Source organism: Aquarana catesbeiana, linkage group LG04 (genome assembly GCF_042186555.1).
Source record: "Aquarana catesbeiana isolate 2022-GZ linkage group LG04, ASM4218655v1, whole genome shotgun sequence".
Classification (NCBI taxonomy): Eukaryota; Metazoa; Chordata; class Amphibia; order Anura; family Ranidae; genus Aquarana; species Aquarana catesbeiana.
This window is the reverse complement of record NC_133327.1, coordinates 281,920,395-281,936,471: the sequence shown is the minus strand read 5'-3', so window position 1 is coordinate 281,936,471 and position 16,077 is coordinate 281,920,395. Positions and strand designations below refer to the sequence as shown.

Here is a 16,077-nt window from a genome sequence, read left to right as displayed (position 1 = left end):
GTGCCAGGTTTGGCTCCTGCTGGACCGTGAGCATTTTCCTAGTTGAGGTTAGGTACATTTCTTTACAGCATAGGTAACCCCTTGCCTTTGGGTGAGTTGCAGCCTTCAGTTTGGATCTGCCTTGTACCTCTTCCCCTCCTCCATCCCTAGTTGCTTAGGTCCTCACTTCTGTCAGCCAGGAAGACCTTCCTTCCCTTCAATTGGCAGTTTTTCCTTCACCACCATTGGTAGTTCACATTCTGAGGATGGACAACTAGCAATCGGATTATCTCAATCGTCAGAGTCTGGACCAAGGGGAATGGTTCCTACATCCAGACGGTTTTCTTCAAATCTGCCATAAACTGGACACTCCAGACATCAATCTTTTTGCATTCAGGCTCAATTGGAAAGTTCTCAAGTTTGTAGCCAAGTCAAAGGTTCCCCGGACAGATGCGGCAGACATATTGGTGAGTTCATGGCACATGTATTCCCTGATTGTCAGAAACCATGAATCAGACTGAGACAGAAGTACAGTTAATCACACTTGTTTAATAATAATAAAAAGGTAAACAGAGTAAGCATAGTCAATACATAGCCAGAGTTCAGTAACCAGATCGGGTAGTCAGCCAATGACAATGTCAGGGAGCCAGAGATCAACGTATTAGTACAGCAAGCAGGATCAGGAGCCAGAAGGGACATCAGCCGAGCAAGTCTTCAACAGGAACGCAGGAGAAAGTCTCTGAGATGTGACCAAAGGCAAAGGCAGAGATGACGTGAGCTGGATGGCTTTAAGTAGGCAGGACTGACGAGCAGATCATCAACAGCTGAGTCACTGTGGAGAGAAAGGAGCTGGCAATTAGCTGACAGCTGAGCTGCCAGCTCAGAGAAGGAAGGGCTGAACCCAACCCTGACAGTACCCCTCCTCAACGACCCCTCCCCCTTGGAGGACCACCGGGCTTGAGGAGAAAAAATGTCTATGGAAATCATGAAGGAGGACAGGGGCATGTACGTCCGAGGATGAGACCCAAGAGCGTTCCTCCGGACCATACCCCTTCCAATGCACCAGGTACTTTATGCTCCCATGGAACCTACGGGAGTCAACAATGGATTGTACTTCACACTCCTCATGGTTCTCAACCTGTATAGGGTGAGGATATGGCACCGAGGTGGTAAAGCGGTTACAGAACAAAGGTTTGAATAAGGAGACATGAAACACATTAGAGATGCTCATACTAGGAGGAAGGTCCAACGCGTAAGCCACTGGGTTAATCATGCAAAGGATATGGAAAGGCCCAATAAACCGAGGTGCGAACTTCAAAGAAGGAACGCGAATTCGGAGGTTGCGAGACGACAGTCAGACTCTGTCCCCAACTTGGTAGGAAGGCGCAGGCAGGCGTCTGCGGTCTGCATGGAGTCTGTACCTATCGTTAGCATGTCACAAAGCCTCCTGGACTTGTGCCCAAGTGGAATGAAGACCACGGAGATGCTCCTCTAAAGCAGGAATACTCTGCTGAACAAACAAGGCTGGCAACATGAAAGGTTGGAACCATAGTTCCATCGCATAGTTTTCCCGGAGCCCCAACAAAAAATTTGAGTTCTAGGCATTGAATTCGGCCCAGGGGACTATGGTCATGCAAATTGGATGAACAGGCTGGAGAACGCTGATGCCAAGGTGGCAAGCTGGAAAGGTTGGCAGCTTTCCTTGAGGGAAAAGGTTGATCTGATCAAGACTTACCTGATTCTGATTTTTCTGTATGTCAGTTTTGTTTGCATTTTGTCAGTTTCTCTCTATACCAGGGTCTATAGTTGTTTCTTCCAGCTGTTATGGAGGAACAGAATAAACCTTGTCAAAAGGAATGTGACTTACCTTCCTAGGCAGGAGGGTGGTCTAGGGATGATCAACCCTGTAGTCTTTTTCTCTCTGATGTTTGTGAAGTACAATCTTGGTAACATGTTGGCAGAGAGACTGCCAGGGTGGGTTGGTATTTTCCAGTCCTGGTTTAGGCCCTTTCTGCGTGACTGGGAAAATGGTGGGCCAGTGAAAAGCCTGAGGGTCAAGCATGATAAGCTCCTGGCTTATATTGCCCCGTGTTTAAAAATGCTTTGGCAGTGGCAAGTAACAGCAGGTGAAGTCAGATCTCTTCCAAGGAAACTTCTTGAGAAATGGATAATAAGCTCTGCTTTTTGCGAGCCACTGGCCTTGAGGGATTGCCCAAGCCTGGTTTTGGGGGTGGGTTTGCGATTGATTAATTTGGAGAGAATCCCAAAGAAGTTTAGGGATCAGGCTTGGCTTGCCTTTCATGGAAAACTATATGTGAAGTGTCTTTCTATGAGTTATCAGGGCTGCCCAAGAGTGGAGTGTGGAGGAGTGGTGGAGTCCATGGATCACTTTCTACTTCAATGCCCTTTTAATATAGAGATGTACAAAAGGGTGGAGAGGGCTCTGAGTATACCCTTCCTCCCCCATATGAGTTATGCAGAGTGGGTGTATGGGGCATTCCAGACTCATCGGGATTATGATTTGGAAACACTTTTTTTAGTTAGTCTAGTTGTCCGTTATTTCACATGGAGTGCACGGTGTCAGGTATCCTTACGGAGTAAAATCCTCCCTATTGAAGTGGTGGTGCAGGACATTCTGGGTGAGGTTGGGAAGATTCAAGGTCTGGAGAAAGGCAGGTGGCAGCAGGAGGCCTGGATAAGAGCGTGGAGGAATATCAGGACTATGTAGCTGCTGCCTGTTGATCTCGGGGTGTGCGGCTTTTCTTTGTATTCTTGTTTCACTCTCCTAGATTTTCAAGATCAAATATATTTTTGATAAAAGGCTACATGCATGGTGACAGTGATGTTCCTTAGTCTGGCTCACCCGTAGGGATTGTGTTGTGCGCAATTGTGGTTTGTACCATTTATTATGTTCTTGTTTTGTATAATCATATTCAATTATTTTGTAAATATGTTTTATTTATTTATTATGGTTTTATTGTATATAAGTTGTTGTTTGTAAGATTTTTCAATAAACAAAATTAACCATAGTTCGCCATAAACGGGGACAAACGGGAAGCTGAATTCAAGGCACTATTGTGAGCAAACTCCGCCCATGGCAAGAGGTCTGACCAGTTGTTATGATGGTCAGAAATATAGCAACGTATGAATTGCTCCAAGGACTAATTGGCTCATTCTGTGGCCCAATTTGACTGCGGGTGATACGCAGAGGAAAAAACAAGCTGAATACTCAACTGTGCACAAAAGACTCTCCAGAACTGGGACAGAAACTGACTACCCCTGTCTGAGACAATCACCTTGGGTAGCCCATGTAAGCGGAAGATCTCTGGAGCAAAAATAGAAGTTAGTTCCTTAGAAGTAGGCAACTTCTTGAGTGGAATACAATGCAACATTTTCGAGAACCGGTCAACCACCATAAGGATAACTGTGTTGCCCTGGGAGTTGGGTAACTCCACAATGAAATCCATAGACAGGTGGGTCCAAGGCCTCTCTCCATTGGGTATGGGTTGTAGGAGGCCCACTGGAAGGTGTCGTGGAGTCTTACTCTGAGCACACATGGAACAGGCAGCTACAAAGGCGGTTATATCAGCATGTAGACTAGGTCACCAGAATTGTTGGGAAATGGCCCAGAAGGGTTGATTCTTCCCAGGGTGGCCAGCAGCCTTGGGAGAATGGTAAGTCTGGAGCACGGCAGTACGGAGACTCTCGGGAAAAAAGCAGCGGTCACAAGGTTTCTCAGGAGGAGCATCGACCTGAGCAGCAAGAATTTTGTCACCCAAAGGAGAAGTAAGACTGGTGCGAACCGTAGCCAAAGTACGATCAGGAGGAATCACAGGAACCGGACCCGATTCCATCTTGGAAGTGGAGAAAAATTGTTGTGACAAGGCATCAGCCCTTACATTCTTAGCACCGGGTAAGAATGAGACAATGTAATTAAAACTCGACAAGAAAAGAGCCCATCGCATCCTTCTGGGAGAGAGGTGCTTAGCCTCAGACAAGAATGTGAGATTCTTATGATCAGTAAGAATGAGAACCGGCATAGTGGTACCTTCAAGGAGATGTCTCCATTCTTTCAGGGCTAAAATGATTGCCAACAGCTCTCTGTCACCACTCTTGTAATTGCACTCTGCCGGTGACAATTTCTTGGAAAAGTAGCATAGCGCACTCAGAGTTAGGACGTTGAGACAGAAGGGCACCAACTCCAGTCTCGGAAGCATCAACTTCTAGGATAAAAGGCAATGTAGGATCAGGGTGTGCCAACACAGGAGCAGAAACAAAGGCAACTTTGAGACTCTCAAAGGCCTTAATGGACTCTGGAGAACAACTCTGTGGGTTGCCGTCTTTCCTCGTGATATCAGTCAGGGGCTTGACCAGAGATGAGAATGTACAAATAAACTTCCGATAATAGTTGGCAAAGCCAAGAAAACGCTGCAGAGAACATAAACCCACGGGTCGAGGCCACTGTAGGACCACTGAAAGTTTCTCTGGGTCCATTGAAAAACCAGCAGTGGAAATGACATAGCCCAGGAATTTCACCTGTTCACAATGGAATTCACACTTTTCCAATTTACAATAGAGATTGTTCTCTTGTAGTCTCTGAAGCACACAACAGACATCTGTGTGGTGGCTCTCCAGGGACTTGGAAAATCTGAGGATATCATCGAGATAAACCACCACACATAACTGCAACAAATCTCGGAGGACATCGTTAATGAACTCCTGGAAAACTGCCGGAGGGTTACAAAGGTCAAAAGGCATTATGAGATACTCATAATGACCTGATCTGGTATTAAACGCAGTTTTTCACTCGTCGCCCTCCTTAATCCTGACGAGATTGTATGCCCCTCTCAAATCAAGCTTCATGAAAACCGTTGCTCCCTTGAGGTGGTCAAATAACTCCATAATCAACTGAATGGGTTAGGCATTCTTAATCGTGAAACGATTGAGACCCCTATAATCGATACAAGGTCTCAGTTCACCACTCTTCTTCTTCACAAAAAAGAAACCAGCACCAGCAGGAGACGAGGATTTGCGGATGAAACCACAAGAAAGTGTGTCTGCAACATACTACTCCATGGCCTTATCCTCCAAGACTGACAAAGGGTAAACCCGGCCATGAGGGGGTATGGCACCAGGTTGAAGGTCGATTGCGCAATCATATGACCGGTGTGGAGGCAAAGTTCCGGCTTGACCTATGTCAAAGACATCGCTAAAATTGTGGTACTCCTCCAGCAGGGAGGAGAGTGAAGAGGTGCACAGGACCTTGGCTACCTTCTGGAAGCATCTCTCATGGCACTGTGGCGACCAGGACAGAACCTCAGCATGGAGCCAATCAAAGGAAGGGTTGTGCCTCTGTAACTGAGGATAACCAATAACCAGTGGAAACTTAGGTGAGGAAATTACTTGGAATTGGATTATCTTATGATGAGGGGGCCCCTATGGCCATGGACAACGGAACAGTCTCATGAGTCACATGGGCAGGCTGTAGAGGTCTCCCGCCAAGAGCCTCAATGGCAAGTGGAGTGTCACACAGCTGCAGTGGAATTGAGTGCTTCGATACAAAGGCAGCATCAATGAACAGGCCTGCAGCCCCAGAGTTGATTAGAGCCTGTATCTCGATGGATGACTCAGCCCAAGACAGGGTAACCGAAACAAGGGGTTTATCTTTCTGGGAAACTGGAAACAACGCCACCTAAGGTCTGTCCGTGACAGGACCTCAAGGTTCTGGTGTTCCCTGGGCGGGTAGGACAAGACTTCAAAAAGTGACCAGCATGGCCACATTAAAGGCACAATTTCCCCCTTTCACCTAAGGGCTCTCTCATCCACACAGATACGCATGAAGCCCAAGTGCATGGGTTCATCTTCACAGAACGACTCGGTACCAGGAGGCATGAGAGGTGAGGGAGGCAAGGGTGGGACTGCAAAGCTCGGAGACAAATATGCAGGAGGCTTGCACCAGTGCTCCTTAAAAGAGTGTGTTTATCTGAGTCTGGAGTCAATGAGGATGGCAAATGTGATCAACCTCTCCATCTCAGTGGGTATATCTCGGGCTGCTGTCTCATCCTTGATGTTATCCGAGAGACCATGAGAGAAGGCAGCCACGAGGGCCTCATTGTTCCAAGCAACCTCTGCTGCCAGAGTACGGAATTCAATGGCGTAATCAGTAACAGTTCTCGTACTCTGTTTGATGGACATGAGGCTCTTGGCAGCAGAAGCGGAGCGTGTGGGAAAGTCAAATACCCTTTTGAATGAAGCCACAAATTCTGGATAACTCTGGACCACAGGTTTTTGCGTCTCCCATATAGGGTTTGCCCAGGCCAAGGCTCTCTCAGAAAGCAAAGATATCACGAAACCTGCTTTGCTTCTGTCCGTGGGAAACGCCTGGGGCAGCATCTTAAAGTATATCTCAACCTGGTTGAGAAACCCTCTGCATTGAACTGGATCATCCCCAAATTGCTGGGGAAGTGGAGCGGAACTAGACATGCCTTTTATAAAGGTAATACTCGAGGTGTTTGCCTGCACAGAGACTGGAGCAGCAGCAGGGACGGCCTGCAACACAGGTTGTACCAGAGCAGCCATAGTGGAAGATTCCAGGTGAGCCGTGCGACTCAGGAGCATTTGTAACACCAAGGCAAACTGATCCATGCGGTGATCCTGGTCATCCAATCTGGAAAAAAAATATTACCAACAAGTGGACTGACTGCATCTTCTGAATTCATGGCTTTCGCCTACTGTCAGAAACCATGAATCAGACCGAGACAGAAGTACAGTTAATTACACTTGTTCAATAATAATAAAAAGGTACATAGAGTAAGCATTGTCAATGCATAGCCAGAGTTCAGTAACCAGATCAGGTAGTCAGCCAGTCATGTCAATGTCAGAGAGCCAGAGATCAACATAGTAGTACAGCAAGCAGGATCAGGAGCCAGAAGGGACGTCAGGCGAGCAAATCTTCAACAGGAACGCAGGAGAAAGTCTCTGAGATGTGACCAAAGGCAAAGACAGAGCTGAAGGGAGCTGGATGGCTTTAAGTAGGCAGGACTGACGAGCAGATCATCAAAAGCTGAGTCACTGTGGAGAGAAAGGAGCTGGCAATTAGCCAACAGCTGAGCGGCCAGCTCAGAGAAGGAGGGGCTGAACCAAACCCTGACACTGATCTACACCTTTCCCTCTCTAAAACTCCTTCTTTGCTTGTTACCAAGGATTAATCAAGAAGAAATTCTGATTATTCTGGTAGCTCCAGACTGACAACACAGGGCTTGATTCACAAATCTATTTTGATTGGTTGCAGATGTTCCATGGCCTCTTCTACTCTGCCCGGGCCTTCTTTCTCAAGGTCCAATCTATCACTCTGCTTTACATTTGTTGGCTTTAACAGCTTGGCTGTGGAGAGCCAGGTACTAGAAAACAAGGGCCTTATCCAGCCTTTCATTTCTACAATGCTTCATGCTTGGAATTCCCCTTCCCGGTTTATATACTATTGCATCTAGAAGGCCTACTTCACCTACAGTGAGCCTTTGGAGTTACGTTCCCACAGGTTTTCCATTGCTTGCATCTTTGCCTTTTTTCAAAGGGGCGTAGATCATCACTGGCCTCTCAACACTGTAAAGGGCCAGGTATCTGCCTTGGCTGTTCTCTTTCAATGTCCCTTGGCTTCCCTTTCCCTCATTCAGACTTTCATTCAAGGGGTTGCTCACATAGTACCCCTTCTAGACCCCTTTGCCTTTTTGGGAGTTCATTTTTGTATTGTTTGCCTTGCAATATCCTCCTTTTGAAAACATCCAGAATATTTCTCGCTCATGTCAGAAGCTGATCTTTCTAGTGGCCATCACATCAGCGCATCGGGTGTGTGAGCTTGAAGCTCTCTCTTCTAAACAGCTGCTTTTGGTGTTACATAGGGATAAAGTGGTTCTTTACCCTTGTCTTTCTTACCTAAGGTGGTTTTGGCTTTCCACTTGAATGAGCACATTGTTCTACCACCTCTCTGTCCTCAGCCTTCTTATCTTGAGAGGTGGTGTCAGGAAAGGTTCCATCCGCTGGTAATATCTATCATTTGGCATGCAGTCCACCAGCAGGTGTCTCCTGGCAGTTTGGAACTGTCAGGAGAGCTTTTCCCTGCTGGTGTTATGTCATCTTTGGGCCGCAGTACTGACATCCACCAGCGGATGGATCCTAGCAGTGTGGAGCAGACAGCACCGCCTGCCTTCAGGTGTCACTTGAAGCTAATCACAGGTATTCATATAAATACCCGGCTGATGATTGCTCTCATCGCCTTGGTATCTTCCTGGTGCCCTGATCTGTACCTACTGCCTGAAGATCTTAACTTGTTAACTGTGTACCTGATTTTGTCTCCCTGTCCTGATCCCTATCCTGTCCCACCTGTTACCTTGCATCCCTGCCCTGCAGGATGATATGTCCATCCTCTCCCTGTCCTGTGTTCCTTACCCCATCTGCTGATCTCCCGTTGATGACCCTGGCCTGGCTTACGGCTGTGATTATGGAACTGCCCTTTGTTTATCTGCTGTTCCTCTGCCTGGCTATTGTTTATGATCCTGGTATTTCCCATTTATTGTACATATCTGTCTATTGTTATTTGTGGGTCTCTGTCTGTTGATTGGTTTATTGCACCGTGTCATATTGGAGGTGGTTGTATTCATATTATTCACTTACCTTAATAAACATTTATATTCACTTACATGCATTTTGGTTCTCTCTGTGCAGTCCACACAGTCTGGTCTTACCAATTTATGACAGTATACCAAGGCCATCTCTGACCAGAAGTGGCTACACAGAGGAACCATCTTGGTTCAGGTTGCTTTACTGAATTGAATTTGGATGTGATTCGTTATTATGCTCTGCTGGCATCAGAGAGTAGTGAATATCTCCACCAGGCACTGAAAGGGTGGACCAGTGATCAGCTGCTAGAAATAATTTGTTTAGCTCACTCCTGGGTTGATCAGGGCTGTATGCTGTTTGGGGATGTTCATCCCAGAGGGCCATGATGATTTTTCTTCCCCTTTCAGTATTAATCAGGTCACATCACTGGTATGGCTTCTGGAAGATGACTCCCCTTACTTTTTTGAACATTACACAGCCTGTTCCCAACAGATTATAATAGAATGTGTGGATTCTGTACAATCTCTTGTCAATCAGGCAGTATGTAACCCGAAGTTTGTGCAATCAGTACTTTTAGCATGGTCTGGTATTTTGCAATCAGCCCCAGCTATTCCACAACAAACCATCTCTGCTGCCAGATATCTGCCTACCCAAGAGCCTTTTTCCCCTTCACCCATGGCAACCTCCGTTTCAACCCAATTTACCGGGCTTCCCACCAGATATCAATGCCCTGTTTCTACTCGCTGCACCTATCCTGCCTTTAACCCACCTGCCTCTTCTTTGCTACCTGCAACTTCCCCACAAAAACTTCCTCTGGCCGCTGTTCCCCCTTCCTCACCATATCCCAGCCCTTCTCTTCAGTCTGCTTCACCCCCTACCTACAGTCCCACAGTCACCTACAGAACTCCAACAGTTAAGCCAAAGAAGAAACGGAAGTTCTTTCCTACCCACATGATCCTGCCAGTAACCCAACCTGCTTCCGCACCAACCAACCTGCTCCAGTCTGCTTTCATGCCAGCTGATCCCTGATGACCCACCTAATCCTGCCAACTCTCTGCCTGCTATCCAGCCTGAAGTTCTGGTGCCAGTATTTCAGCCTGATGTTCCTGTGTCCCAGTCTGTTGTTCCTGTGCCCACTGATCAATATGATGTTCCAGTGCCCGCTGTTCAGTCTGACGTTCCAGTGCCCGCTGTTCAGTCTGATGTTCTAGTGCCCCCTGTTCAGTCTGATATTCCAGTGCCCGTTGTTCGGTCTCTTCCAGTGCCCGCCGTTCAGTCTGATTTTCCAGTACCCGCTGTTTAGTCTGATGTCTCAGTGCCCGCTTTCCAATCCGAAGTCTCAGTGCCCGCTTTCCAGTCTGATGTCTCAGTGCCCATTTCCAGTCTGATGTCTCAGTGCCTGCTTTCCAGTCTGATGTCCCGGTGCCCACTTTCCAGTCTGATGTTCCGGTGCCTGCCTTCCAGTCAGATGTTCCGGTGCCTGCCTTCCAGTCTGATGTCTCGTGCCTGCCTTCCAGTCTGATGTCCCAGTGCCTGCCTTCCATCCTGATTTCCCTGTGTCTGCCTTCCAGTTTGCTGTCCCGGTTCCTGCCTTCCAGTCCGCTGTCCCAGTTCCTGCCTTCCAGTCTGATGTCCCGGTGCCTGCCTTCCAGTCTGCTGTCCTGGTTCCTGCCTTCCAGTCTGCTGTCCCGGTTCCTGCCTTCCAGTCTGATGTCCCGGTGCCCGCCTTCCAGTCTGATGTCCCAGTGCCTGCCTTTCAGTCTGATGTCCCGTGCCCACCTTCCAGTCTGATGTCCCAGTGCCTGCCTTCCAGTCTGGTGTCCCAGCGCCCACTGTCTTGCCTAATGATTCAATGTCCAATCTGCTTAGTGATCCCATATCTGGTATCCAGCCCGACGAACCAGTTCCTGGTAGTCCTGTTCCTGATACCCTGTCTGAATGTTCCCATTCCTGATACCCTGCCTGATGTGTTCCTGTCTACTGCCATTTTGAAGTGCCCGTGCCTGCTGCCCAGATCGATGACCCGGAGCCTGCTGCCCAGCTGAATGACTCGGAGCCTGCTGCCCAGCCCAATCCTGATGTGTTCCTGTCTGCTGCCCAGCTTGAAGTGCCCATGCCCGCTGCCTATCTTGAAGTGCCCGCGCCTGCTGCACAGCTTGAAGTGCCAGTGCCTGCTGCACAGCTCAATGACCCGGAGCCTGCTGCCCAGCTCGATGATCCGGAGCCCGCTGTCTGCCCTGATTTGCATGCTGTCTGCCCTGATGTGCCTGCTCTCTGCCCTGATGTGCCCACTGTCTGTCCTGATGTGCCCGTTGCCCAGTTTGAAGTACCTGTTGCCCAGTTTGATGTACCTGATGCCCAGCCTGAAGTGCCCAATGCCCAGCCTGAAATGCCTGATGCCCAGTAGGGATGAGCCCGATGTCTGGGTCGAACGTAAGTACGACTCGAACATTGAGTGTTCGCCTGTTCGCCAAATAGCGAACAATTTGGGGTGTTCGCTGCAAATTCGAAAGCCACGGAACACCCTTTAAAAGTCTATGGGAGAAATCAAAAGTGTTAATTTTAAAGGCTTATATGCATGGTATTGTCATAAAAAGTGTTTGGAGAACTGGGTTCTGCCCCAGGGGACATGTATCAATGCAAAAAAAAGTTTTAAAAACAGCTGTTTTTTTGGGAACAATGATTTTAATAATGCTTAAAGTGAAACAACAAGAGTGAAAAATTCCTTTAAATTTCGTACCTGGGGGGTGTCTATAGTATGCCTGTAAAGTGGCGCATGTTTCCCGTGTTTACAACAGTCCCTGCACAAAATTACATTTCTAAAGTAAAAAAGTCATTAAAAAGTACTTGCGGCTATAATGAATTGTCGGTCCCGGCAATACACATAAAAGTCATTGAAAAAAATGGCATGGGATTCCCCCACAGTCCATTACCAGGCCCTTTGGGTCTGGTATGAATATTAAGGGGAACCCGGAACCAAAATTTTTTTTAAAAATTGCGTGGGGGTCCCCCCAAATTCCATACCAGGCCCTTCAGGTCTGGTATGAATATTAAGGGGAACCCCACGCCAATTTTTTTTTAAAATGGCGTGGGGGTCCCCCTCAAAATCCTCCTTAAAATCCATATCAGACCTTCAGGTCTGGTATGGATTTTAAGGGGAACCCCGCGCCACAATTAAAATTAAAATGATGTCTGATGGACTGTTGTAAACGTGGGAAACATGCGCCACTTTACAGGCATACAATAGACACCCCCCAGTATGAAATTGAAAATAAATTTAAATATTTCACTTTTATTGTTTCACTTTAAACATTATTAAAATCACTGCTCCTGAAAAAATGGACATTTTTAAAACTTTTTTTTGCATTGATACATGTCTCCTGGGGCAGGACCCAGGTCAAAATCACTGCTCCCAAAAAAATGGCCATTTTTAAAACTTTTTTTTTGCATTGATACATGTCCCCTGGGGCAGGACCCAGGTCCCCAAACACTTTTTATGACAATAACTTGCATATAAGCCTTTAAAATTAGCACTTTTGATTATTCATGTTCGTGTCCCATAGACTTTAACTGTGTTTGCGTGTTCGAACACATTTTTTGCCTGTTCACATGTTCTGCTGCAAACCGAACTGGGGGATGTTTGGCTCACCCCTCATGCCCAGCCTGAAGTGCCTGATGCCCAGCCTGAAGTGCCTGATGCCCAGCCTGAAGTGCCTGTTGCCCAGCCTGACGTACCCCCATCTGTTGTTTTGCTTGATGCCATAGACTATGGACAATTTCAACCAGTTGGAGCGTCCGGAGGCCGCTCCTTTGAGGGGGGTACTGTCAGGAAAGGTTCCATCTGCTGGTAATATCTATCATTTGGCGTGTAGTACTGAGGTCCACTAGCAAGTGTCTCCTGGCAGTTTGGAACTGTCAGGAGAGCTTTTCACTGCAGGTGTTATGTCATCTTTGGGCCGCAGTACTGATGTCCACCAGTGGATGGATCCTGGCAGTGTGGAGCAGAGAGCACCTCCTGCATTCAGGTATCACTTGAAGCTAATCACAGGTATTTATATAAATACCCGGATGATGATTGCACTCATCGTCTTGGTATCCTCCTTGTGCCCTGATCTGTACCTGCTACCTGAACCTGTTACCTGAGTACCTGATCCTGTCTCCCTGTCCTGATCCCTGTCCTGTCCCACCTGTTACCAAGCATCCCTGCCCTGCAGTCTGATCCGTCCATCCTCTCCCTGTCCTGTATTCCCTACCCCATCTGCTGATCTCTCGTTGATGACCCTGGCCTGGCCTATGGCTGTGATTCTGGAACTGCTGTTTGTTTATCTGCTGACCCTCTGTGCATGACCCTGGCCTGGCTATTGTTTATGATCCTGGTATTTCCCATTTATTGTATATATCTGTCTGTGGGTCTCTGTCTGTTGGTTGGTTTTTTGCACTGTGTCATATTGGAGGTGGTTGTATTCATACTATTCACTTACCTTAATAAACGTTTATATTCACTTACATGCGTTTTGGTTCTCTCTGTGCAGTCCACACAGTCTGGTCTTGCCAGTTTATGACAGGTGGCCCTTCATTGCCTCCATGTAGTGAGGGCTGTCAGGATCTACCTTTCTGCTACAGCCCCTATTCGATAATCTGAATCCTTATTCAATGTTCCTGATGGTCCTAGGAAAGGACAAGCGGCATCATCCTCCACCATTTACATTTGTCAAGCCATATATCCAGGTATATCCAGCTATATACCATTTCAGGCCAAGAACCTCCATTTCTGGTCATGACACATGCTACTATTCTACCAGGGTGCTTAGTGTATCTTGAGTTTTTAATAATTTGGCTTCAGTTGTTTAGGTTTGCAAAATGGCTACTTGTCTTGGCTACGTCTTTTGTTCATACCTTCACTAAGTTCTACAAGCTGTCTCCGTCTCTGTGGATCCCAGCTTTGGCCAGAAAGTTCTGCAGGTGGCAGTTTGAGTTCTGCTCAGGTGAAGTTCCCTGTTTTGTTGTAGTTTCTGTTAATGGACTCATTCTTCTTCTCCCAGGCACTGTTTTGGGATGTCCCAATCATCATGAAGTAAGTGTGACTGTGTCCTTTAATGGACAGAAGAGAAAATTATATTTTTGTACTCACTATAAAATCCTTTCCTTTGAGGTCATTGAAAGACACAGCACCCACCCAGTTTTCTTTTGGCTATTTTGGTGTGTATGTCCTATACTGCTGGCTATCGAGTTTCTTGCTGCAGATGGCTCCAGAGGGCCGCTTCCTGGCTGTACTTTTTATTTTTGTTGCACCTAGGTGGTGATTTCAAACCCATCCATCATGAAGAATGGCTCTGTCCTTCAATGAACTCAGAGAAAAGGATTTTACAGTGAGTACAAAAAAAAACATTTTTACTACACCTCGGGCAAATAAAAAATTTAGCCTAGCGTTGGGCTTAAATTGTATACATGTAGTTGCAGGGGTAAAATGGTACCTGTATGATTAAATGTATCATTTTTTTTTTCATTTTCAGGGGCTCACATTCAATTTGAAAATTTTTCAACTGAGGCAAATCATGATATTCTTGAGATACAAAATGGTCCCTATCATACAAGTTCCCAAATTGGACAGTTTAGTGGCCCCGAACTCCCATCATCATTGCTAAGCACAACTCATGAAGTTCTTATTCACTTTTTTAGTGATCATTCTGAAAACCGACAAGGTTTTAAACTTGTATATCAAGGTAAGAAACTATGTAGCATTACTGTTAATTTGGTTTTGTGAATTTAGTCAGTCTGATATTCCTCACTTTGATTGGAATGATTGTGCTATACTAAATAACATGGAGCTTAGTGGTCTTGTCCTGTGTACTGTGAAATGGTCATATATAGATCAGTATGACCGAACCATGTACCTAAGGCAGCCTATAGATTTGTATCACAGAGTGACACACACATAGGGGATTACAGATTGTTTTTATTTGTCACAGGTAAAAGCTATGGATCAAGACCCAGCACTTACGCATTTCAGCCCTATGTAGCCCTTAGTCATAGCATATGGTTACTTTGGGTTGAGTGTTTTTTTTTTTAACAGAAAAAAAAGACTCTATTTCCCCATCCACATGCTAGCTATGGATGGGGGAATCCTCCCCACTGAGCTATTGTATTCTGATAATGGGGAGACTTCCCTGCTGCCAGAATACAATGATCAGTGTTGCAGGCTATAGTCTGCAAAGCTAATTGAGCACAGAAAATCTGACAGGGCGGTTCTACAGAAGTTGATCAGTAGATTGACTTCTGCACAACATCCTTGCAAATACCGGGGATTGAAATTTGTTCGATCCTGCTAAACTGGTTACATTTTGATCTATTTAGGGCTGGTTTAAGCTAGTAAACTTGACTGAAAATAAAATAAATAAAACCGATCTTTAAGTGGAATGATTCATAAAACTTTTTTTTCCCAGTTTTGATAAAGCTGTGAAGTTGTGATACCCTGCAAGGCCATTATTGCTGCCTATCACTCTTTTGGTAAAATCCAACCATCCCTGTCCTGTCATTACAGCCAAAGCTCTGCTTTGAGTGTAATGTCCTGGTTACTCTCATTGTGCTTTCTCCAGTTATTCCTATGTGTAGCATCTACTACAGGACTGATGACACTATAATACCCATTAAAGATTTGATGTTACCTGAAGATAGTATGATTCATCATTTTAGTAAAGGGAAGCAGGAGTGAGAATATTTCACATTTTTACAATTTGTAAAATCATTTTTTGCAATTTATGTTTTTCTATCTGTCTACTTTCCAACTCTCTTTACACTATGTAGTGGGGAGAGGCTACTTATGCAACTAGTTTTATCTGTATGAGCAGTATGTGTAAGACAATGAGATCCTAATGCATAAGGTTCCGAGCGAGTCCTTTTTACATCGTAAAACGCATATCCATTTGCTGTTCTTGCACTGTCGGTGATGTTTTTATGATTCTATGAAGTTTGAATAAAGGATTCAAGGAAGTGCAGTGGATTATGGATATATTCCTTTTACTCTTTATACTATACTTAAGCATCATAACTGTCTATTCCTGGCTAATATAACCTTGTGGAGAAAAAAACAGGGTTTAGTGGCAACAGAGAACTAAATATAGCAAAATAAAATGCAGCTATCGCTGCAAACATGTTGAATAATAATGTGTGCATTATGTTACTATTGTTATTTTAATAAATGCCACCTCTCCATGTAAGAAGAAACTTTTACTTCTCAATGAGCACCGTAGGTGCCAATCCAACTGCAATCATTTAGCATAACCAAATGATGACTGTAGATCCTTCAAAAGACCAGTTTTATTGAATAAAATAAGGTCATAAAGGAGGTTGAAGTCTTTTACACAATTTATGCAGTTAGCATTTGATCAAAAAGAGAGATCATCTTCTGTTGATGCTACTTTTATTAATATTTTATAAAGTCTTATATACTATATATAGGGCTTTCTGGTTAGCTTATCTGGT

General features: G+C 45.7%; 1 protein-coding gene across 1 annotated transcript in view; it reads left to right on the top strand.

The window, feature by feature from the left end:
* Positions 1-16,077, top strand: part of CSMD1 (CUB and Sushi multiple domains 1) — a 3,274,537-nt gene that overhangs the window by 2,665,529 nt on the left and 592,931 nt on the right. The window contains exon 41 of the mRNA XM_073626646.1: positions 14,109-14,318. Within this exon, the coding sequence (XP_073482747.1) occupies positions 14,109-14,318 (210 nt within the window). The remainder of the gene's footprint in view (positions 1-14,108; positions 14,319-16,077) is intronic.